General features: G+C 39.8%; 1 protein-coding gene across 1 annotated transcript in view; it reads left to right on the top strand.

Moving 5' to 3' along the window:
• Positions 1-4,437: 4,437 nt before the first annotated feature.
• The window catches only part of NCKAP1 (NCK associated protein 1), a 108,456-nt gene continuing 103,291 nt past the window's right edge, over positions 4,438-9,602 (top strand). The window contains exon 1 of the mRNA XM_049615378.1: positions 4,438-4,795. Coding sequence (XP_049471335.1) covers positions 4,688-4,795 — 108 coding nt within the window. The 5' untranslated portion in view covers positions 4,438-4,687. The remainder of the gene's footprint in view (positions 4,796-9,602) is intronic.

A 9,602-nucleotide genomic window follows, 5' to 3' on the forward strand; every position in this document is an offset into this window, starting at 1 on the left:
TGATTAGGAAAAAGCAATAATGAAATAATTTTCATCCTATATTCTGGAGAAAACAAAGCTAAAGAAAGCTACTAGAAAAACTCATATATTAGTCAGGGGAAAATATGACAGCCTAGCTGTTATCTGAAGAAATTTTGATGAGGGGATTATTTATAAAGGTTTGGGCACAGTTAAAGGACTTTAGAAGAAACTGTAGAATCATGTTTAGTGGGCTACATGACAAATTTATGTCATCCAACTGATCTGCAGTGACATCACAGTAATTAAGAGTACACATGAACTTTGGTCAGACTGATAAAGGATCCAATACCAGCTTTAACACTTTCTATGGCAATTAAAAAAAAAACCTATCTGCATTCCAGTTTCCTCACTTATAAAATGAAGAGGATAATATCTCAAAGGATAGTTGAGACAAATAGATGAGGAAATGTAACTCAAATAGTAGCACCTAACACATAGTGCAAAAACACTTGAATGTTAAATTTAATTTCTATTCCTTATTTGATTCCTAGTAGAGATATTATCATGTTGGCCACAAAAATTGTTAATATTTAGTATCAGGTTTGGCTAAAATAAACAACAGTAAACAAAAGAAGCTTAAATAAAAGTTTCTCTTTCACACAAAATCCAGATTAGGATAGGCAAGGTTTGGTATGGCAGTTCTGCTCTAAAAAGCCCACGTACACCTTCTATTTCTATTTTTGCCATCCTTAGTACGTGGCCATTGTCCTTATTGTCCAAGATAGCAGTCATAGCATCCTTCTTTCATGTGGCCGAATGAAGAAAGTGGGGAAGAACTGGCAAAAGGAAAGCTGCAGCAGTCTCTTAAGGAAGATTCTTGAAAGCTTATATCCTATTGGCCAGAATATTAGTCATATGGCCACAGTGGGCTGCAAGAGACGCTGGGAAATGTAGTCTTTATTTTATTTCTAGGGGAGAAAGAGACCATACATATTGAAGGATAATCGGTAATACTTGTCACAGTCAGCAACTGTTTCAAATTATCTTTATTATCCTCAAATCTCCAAAAGTCACCATTTTTCTCCCATTTTTTTCTATCTTTCTTCATTGAATTTTTTCCCCCTTTCTTACCATTCATAAGGCTGTATATTTTCTGTTCCATTTCTCTTTCTACCTATATTTCCCATTGTGTCTTTTGTGTATGCAATGAACATTCTTTTTATTTTCCTGCACATTCCCGCTATTTTGCATTTACTAAAGTTAAACTTTGTTGAATATCATTTTCTACAGGTTTAAAAGTCCAAGACGTTGCTCTCATTCAAAGTTAAAATGTAAGCTACCCGTATTCTGAAAAGGGCTCTTAGACGTTTCCGGTTGAAATTGTGCTAAGTCTTCTCCTGTGGTCTTGTATCTCAGGCTGCCTCATTGTATCTCCTTATGCATATTTCTATTCCACCAGGATGTGACTTCAAGATCAAAATCTATATCTTATACAGTTTCATATCCCCTTCTAGAACAACAGTACTCTACACATTTTAAATATTTGATTATTTAATATATTACAAAGAACTGAATAATACTCTTTAAACCCATCCACAATTGTCACTGTAAATGATTGAATGTTTTTATGTAAACCCTATATAAAAGTTGTGTGCCATAGTTTCTGAAATTTTGTGAGTAGAATTTTATACTTGAATCATTATAAAATATATTTGGGAGTCATAAATTGTAATTCTATTATAAATTCTTCTATGAAGCCAACTTCACTCTTCCTTCTCCAATTTAAATATTTTCCAGTGAGTATCATTATACTTACCTCAAAAAATTATTTTCCAAAATTCTTATTTTTTAAGAATCAGATTTATTGAGATAATTTACATACAATAAAATTCACATTTTAGGCATATTGGTCTCCACTAGTTAATTTTACTAGTTAATTTTCTAAGATCAGTATAAATTTGAAGCTATTACCTACTCTCTACATCTATCTCTCTAAAGGCTTATAATAATTTTAATGATCCCTGAATATGTTCTAGGGACAAAACAGTAGAAATCTCTTAACTGAAGGGAAACTGTTTGGAAATCTTCAGTACCAAAAATAACTGTGAAGACTGCTGTATATGATGAGGGAAATAAAATCTTCAATAATGCTTTTGAAACTTAGCTCACTAATCATTTTTAAAATTTTATGCTTTTCCAGAAAGCTATGGTAGGAAAAAACCACAACAGGCACAATTTTTCATAATACCTTTACAGGCTGATTAGCATGGTATAGGATATTTTCAAAGACTGAAGAAATGAATGAAAATATAAAATGATATACTTATTATAATTGCCATAAGATCATATGTACGTGGCAAAATATATAATTACCCTAGCTCTGACAGTATACTTTTTACACATACAGGCAAACACTGAAAGGGTTGAATCTTAGTAACAAAATGCTTTTTGATGCAAAATATAGAAAAAAATGCAAGAATTATGAATACCTCATTTAGACATAAACTCTTTTACTCAAATAGGCATATTCCATTCACTCTAGGGTCAATATGTCTAGAAATTAGTTATAATAAAAATTGAATAATGAGACTAACATCTACAGAGTTCTCCCTCTATTAGGTATTCTGAATTATAAGTAGGTACAACTGTTCAAGTTCATATAGAAACATGATAGTGGTTTTTCTTGAGTAGCAGTTGTGTTCAAATTGTAATATGGTGCCATTTTTCTCGTTCTTTTTTTTGCAGCACTTTTGAAAAACTAGAAAATGATGCAAACTTTCATTGGTGCACTCTGTAGTTCTGCATCTAGCTAAATTTGTTTGTGGTCCCCCAAAAGAGCACATCTTTCCCTCAACGTTGAACATCTTTCAGTTTTCTTAACCAATTGTCCCAAACCCCTTTGCAGTTTTGCATTTCCCAGGTCTGCTCTCACTGTGGCAGGCTCCAGATGCTTGCCTCCTCTAAATTGAAAGTTTAACTATCACGTTGGAAAGTAAATCCCCCAACACTTAACTGAGTAATAGCTCAATAGGTGATCTCTAAGGTGTTTACATTAAAAAAAGAAAGAAAGAAAAAAGAAAATAAAGGACACTTTAGGTACAAAGCCTTCATTCAAAGGTAATGAAGTTCTTTCTATGTGTAAAATTTCAAGCAGTGTCAGCTATGATAGACTTTCTGGTGGATGTTGGACTTCTTTAATGCTCCTTAACTCAAATGCATTTAGTCCACTCCCTTTCTCTTGTCAAGATAATAAAATAAATACTTCTGTAGGATGGTACATTCACTAGCTTTAAAAAATGTTTTAAAAGCTATTCATCACAATTTCCTTCTCATAAGGCATTTAGATCAATCTAACGATAGCTTATTTACTCTTAGTATATTTTTTATTGAAGGTGGCAGAACATTGTGTCGTAACACTAAAAATTAATGAATATAATACAAAGATTAACACATTGAAAGAAATTAAGGCCAGAAATAATCAAAGCAGTATGAATCCTCTTGGCTAGAACGCCTCATGCCAGTCAGTTACATAAGTCCTTTATTCGTTCACTTTTGGAACCAAGTCTAATACATTTGACTAGAGGGAGTAGTCTTGGAAGAAGTAGCCGGGAAGAAATTGATCAGGAAAAAACAAAAAGATGGAAAAGTAGAATGTTTCCAAGAAGGGGTGGGATTTAGGGTGGAGGCATGGAAAAAATGCGAGCGTTCCTTCATTCACTGAACAAGCATTTATCTTTTGCCTCCCTCATGCCAGGGCCTATTTTGCGTCTTCTCCGGATGGGTGCTGCTAGTCAACAAATTCCGGATTCCGATTATCTCAGGAACTTGAGTTGCCCTCACTTCCGACCTCCCCTCTCAAAAACTGTCTTCAGGCAGGGGGGTAGGGATGGGATAGGGAGGATGGGAGAGGCGATGCCCGCCTCGTGGAGCACAACATCTGCTGTGTTCAGCGACAAGCGTCTGTCAAGCGGTGGGAGGAAAAAGAGCTTGGAGCCTCCAGCCCACTCTTAGACGAAAGTCGCCTGAAACGCTCCCCCCCCCCCGCCCCCCGACTTCTGCTGATTTCTTTAGGAAGGTGCTGCAGAAAGGCAACTTTTGGGAACTTGTAGAAGGGTGTGGGGCGAAGCGGGACGAGCGTGGAAATGCGACTCCACTTGATCTCAGCTTAGGACTCCCACACTGGGATCAAGCGCAGCGGGCGCGGGGGGCCGGGACTGGGGCAGGAGCCCAGTCCGAAGCGGCAGCGGCAGCGGCGAGGCCGGGCGGGGCGGGCGAAGGACCCCAGGGCGCAGTTCCCCGTCCGGCCTCGCGGGGGCGCCGGCGCGGCCGATCAGGTGACCGAGCGCTCGTCCTGGGCTGCGGAAAGCGGCCTCGTTCTCAGCCGCCGGAGACGCCGCCGCCGCCGCCACACCTAGTGGAGGAGCCGGGGAAGGCGGCTCGGTGGGGGCTGGGGCGGAGAGCGCCGGGGGTGGGGACGGAAGGGCGGCGGGCGGAAGGCAGGAGGCTGCCGGGACGCGGGCTCCTACGGGGGAAGGGACCCCCGAGGCGTCTGCCGCGGTTCGCTCAGTCACCGGCGCGGGATTGGGGCGCAAGGGTCATGGGCGCTCTCCCCTGAGACGGAGGTCGCGGGCGGTGGGGGAGGAGGCCCGACAGAGGTTGCGGCGGAGGCCGCGGACCGGTGACTGGGTGCGAGGCGGCCGGCGGCGGCACCACCACCAGCACCACCATGTCGCGCTCCGTGCTGCAGCCCAGTCAGCAGAAGCTGGCGGAGAAGCTCACCATCCTCAACGACCGGGGCGTCGGTATGCTGACTCGCCTCTACAACATCAAAAAGGTGCGCACGGGCCGGCGAGACCGCGGCGGGGGCAGCGGGCGGGCAGAGGAAGGACGCACGGCCGGGGAAAACCGGGGGTCGGGCGGCGCCCGAGGCAAAAATCACGGCAGTGCCGCGTCAGGCCGGGCCCGGGGTCGCCGAGAAGCGCCGCGGCCTATTGCGGAGTCCCGGCGCCTCCCCCGGTGGCGGGCGGGCGGGCCGGCCGGAGGCAGAGAGAAGCCATTTCCCAGCTCCCAGCAGCGGGATCCGGCCGGGCCGGCGCGGGGCCCGGGGCGCCGCTGCCGCCCCCTCCTCGGCGCCCCCGCCCCCGGAGCGGGGTCTACAGGAAAGGGAGGGCAGAGGGTGGGCGAGATTGGGGGAGGGGGGAGGAGATAGGAAAACTTGGGTGTTCATAACTGAGGTTGAATGGTAGGAATCTGTCGGAGGTGGTAGCAATTTTGTCTCAGTTTTTTGGTGTGTAAGTGTGTGGATGTGGGAAGGGAATGGCTAATCGGGATGAACCCCGCATCTCCTCCACTTGCCACTTTATTTTGGATTGCTAAATAACAGTCGTTTGAGAGCATGTTGACAATTTGGAATTATTTCATTTTGAAGGTAGAGAGGAGGGGAAAGTGAGGGTGGAACCAATTTTCTTCTGAAATACTTCTGGGCTGTGAGTCACGAGAACAGGAATAACAACCTTCCATCCCTCTTTACTCCTCCTCTTAGTTTTTGCAACCATGTCTATCTAATAGCACCGAAACACCATTTCTTAAAGTTCGGTGTCGGTACAATTAGAACTGTAAATATGTTGCTATTACTGCTGGTTTATAACATGTAAGGAAAATTTGTGTAGTTGTAACTAAAAGGCCCATCGACAGTCTTTAAATGGCCTCAGTAGAATAAGAAATGGAAGGCTGAGTTGGAGTTAAGAGAAATAGATGTAAAGATAGGACAAATATTGTATTAATTTATCTTGAGAGAAAACAGACCAAAATCGTTTTCCTTTTAAGGCAAGGTTAGTAAGTTTCAAAGGACGTGGTGAAGAGCAAATTAAAGAGATTTTTGGGCACACTCTACCATTTTTTGAGTTTGCAGTGTGTATTTGATGTCATGTTTTCATAGTTATTTTTGTTGGCATTTTAACTATATCATGAACATTCCTTGTAGCTTGACCATAGCAATATAATTATAATGTGTGTAAATTAGGGCTGCTGAAGAAATATTTTTTTGAAATCCGTATCATGGAGTTCAAGTTTTAAAACTGATTTATTCCAACAATTTGATATAGATGTTGTAATTCTAAAGGAGAAGACTATGCTAGCTTAATAGTGATAAATTTTTTATAAGGATGGCTTGTGTTCCTGTTGCTCACCTGAATGCAAGGATTGATTTGCCTCTAAACTCAGTAAAATCTGGAGAGGGCAACTGCAACATGTCTATTCAGTTTGTTACATCTTCTGTGGCAGGAGCTCAGCGTCATCACAAAGAAGCCCTCTGCATTTACCAAAGAGCTTTGGTTATACATTTATGGTAGAGGGAAACAACTTAATTTTAGATAGTACTACTTACAGGTTGTATTGACTTGAACTTTTCTTGTGATATTATGCTCCTTAACAAACTTTCAAATTAGTTCCTATATGAACTTTGTCTAAAAAAACAAGCAAGGCAAACGGTACTAAAAATTACTAGACCTGTGGTATTGTGGTTAAAGGAAATGGTTACGATGGTTTTCAGAAAAGGAAGTGAGAGTAACATCAAAAGTGATTTGGGTATTTGGGCAAAATACCTTTTTAATCATGCATTTAGACATTTTTATGGTATAAACACAACCAAACTTTACCTATTCTACTTTCATAAATTGCACAAAATTAAAACAAACTTGAAGCGTTTGAACTCCTGTTATTTCAGTTCACTGCCTTAAAAGCTTGTTTTTTTCACTTCCTGTTTTGAGAAGCTTCAGGTTCTTATATTACTGAGCTATTGAAATTTAAAATGATTTGAACATGATTATTCCATCCAGTTGTCAAATATTTGAGTTATTGTTGTATTTCAGCACTTAACGCATATTTAGAGTTTATTGAGAAATATTTTGCCTATCTTGCCTTACGTTCCCTCTGGGCACGGACGGTGTTAACTCGTTTTTGAATTACTGGTACTTAGGGCCTTACCTGGTCCAGAGTTTTCCATTAAGTCTTGTTGAAATGGATGAATAATACATATATATATATATATGTGCATATATATTGGTGCACATATGTACAATGTATATATTTAACATATATGGCATGTTAAAAATATATATACGCGTTTAACATATATGACATATATAACATGAGTGTGTGTATAATCTTGCTCTAGTTTTAATAATAGCTTTTGGTTTGCTCTCCTTGTGCAATTTTGCATACAAATGCATCAGATAGCTTTTGCATCTTTTAGCCTATAGAGTTGTCTGTAAGACTGGCATATCTTCCTGGCTGGCTAGGGATTGAAACATTTGTTCAAAAATCTTGCCAAAAAAAGTGAGTAAGATTGGTTCACCATGTGTTTATAAGGTTCATGCTGTCTGCATTTTTATGACTGTATAAGCTACATCTTTTTAATCCCAATCTCTTACAGTTCTCAAAAAAACCTTCCACTGCATAATACATGTCTACCAATCAATTATCACATTTTTATTAATGCGTACATGCATTAGATTGTCTATCAGATCTGATTCCTGTTTCAGTTGGAAGTCTACATGGAAATATTTTAGTGAGCATACACAATGAAAATACTTAAAGTGACCTGAGTAAAATAACTTCATAAGTTACTGTAATAAAAAATAATATACTGGGGTGCCTGGGTGGGTCAGTTGATGAAGCATCTGACTCTTGATCTCAGCTCAGTCTTGATCTCAGGTTCCTGAGTTCAGGCCTTGCATTGGGCTCCATGCTGGGCATGAAGCCTACTTAAAAAAATCTATTATCTATATATGTATATACAGATGTATATATATGTATATATATTATATATATACACTTTAATGCTTATTACAGGAATATAATGTGGTTATTGAAGATGCCTTTTTATTTATTATTATTTATTATTTTTATTTATTAGAACGCTAGTGGAGGAGAGGGGCAGAGGGAGATAGAGAGAATCCCAAGCAGGCTCCATGACCAGTGTGGAGCACGACATGGGGCTTGATCCCAAGACCCTGGGATCATCACCTGAGCCCAAGTCAAGTGTTGGATCCTCAACCAACTGATCCACCCATTGGTGCCCGTTTTACTTTTTTTTAAAAGAAAGTTGATCAGTTGAAAAAATTTTGAGATCTTAATATGTGCAGGTTATGGAAATTTTAAGGAACTTGTAGACTAATCACATCCTTATGTGAGGACAGAAGGAGGAGTCGCCTGGGTAGCTCAGTCGGTTAAGTGTCTGACTCTAAATTTCCACTCAGGCCATGATCTCATGGTTTTGAGTTCGAGCCCAGCTTTAGGCTCTGTGCTGGCAGTACGAGCCTGCTTGCTTGGGTTTTTTTCTTGCCGTCTCTGTGCCCCTACCTTGCTTGAGGGCGTGCATCGTCTCAAAATAAACATTTAAAAAAAAAAAGGAAAGAACAGGTGAAGGAGGAGTTTAGGAAAAGACATGAAGGTGGTAGGTAGTTTTATGTTTACATTTATTTGTGTCTTAATTCCTTAAAAATTCTGTTTTTTGTTGAAAAATATGTCTTTTTCCAGACCTGGTAATGCTACTTACCTACGTGTTGATTTTTAACATTTTCCAGTCTACTTTTATATCTGACTGTGGTGTGGTACTGGAAGTACAGTAGTGGGCCAGGGCTTAGGAGACCTGCATTCCAGTCTTCAATCTGTCACTGAGCGTTTTGTAACATCGGAGATGTCTTGACTTCCCTGAGCTTTATTTTTTCTCATCTGTAAAACAGACGAAAATTAACTGTAAAAGGAATGTTAAAGTCCATTCTAGCTCTCATTATCTTATCTTTATAATGTTTACAGTGGCCCATTTTAAATAGTAACTGAGCTCAGTTTAGTTTCCATAATGCAGAGATAATGCCTGCTCTGCCTACTTCACAGGATTGTTTGTGAAGATAAAAGATAATAACAGTGTTAAAATAGTTTAAAACTTTCATGAATGTAAGTGTTTATTTAGGAGTCTCAGCAGCTTTTTGGGGGGCAACGTTTGTTTTTTCTGAAATTTTGCTGCTGTTAGCAAACACATTCCCAAATACCAAAACATTTTTGCTGAGTTGAGCAAATATTTCTATTTTGTTTTTTCAAAGTCTCCTTTTTTTTTTTTTTCCTACCGATCACTAATATGAACGATAACTCTTTACTAGAAAGGCCTCAGTTAATATTTGCGTGATTTTTCTAGTTACATCATTGCCTTAATTCTAAATGACGGAAAAGAAGAAAAGACCCACCCAACTATTGCAGACTTTTTTTTTGAATGGTGTGTGTTTGCAGATTTCAATGTATTTTCACTTGTTTAAAAAAAATTTTTTTTTATTAGAAGCTCTCTTTTTTTTTCATAGTCTTCTCCCCATGATTTTGGATACATTTATTTTATGAGGAAAAAATGAATAGGAGTATAAAGAAATTCAAAGTCCTTAGCTGGTACCTGCTTATTTAATGGAGGAAAAAAAAAAAGATGCATGTGAGGGAGGGGTGTAGTGCAAGGTAAAGGGAGGGGAACCAGCTTTAGTTTTCTCTTTCAGTGTTCTCTTTTCATTTAGGGTATTATTTTCTCCATTCATCAATCAGGAGCAGAAACATGCTCCAAAGATTGGTTTGTGGCAAGTTCTGGAGTAGTAAGTGTTGTT

The sequence above is a fragment of the Panthera uncia genome (assembly GCF_023721935.1).
Source record: "Panthera uncia isolate 11264 chromosome C1 unlocalized genomic scaffold, Puncia_PCG_1.0 HiC_scaffold_3, whole genome shotgun sequence".
In the NCBI taxonomy this organism is placed as follows: Eukaryota; Metazoa; Chordata; class Mammalia; order Carnivora; family Felidae; genus Panthera; species Panthera uncia.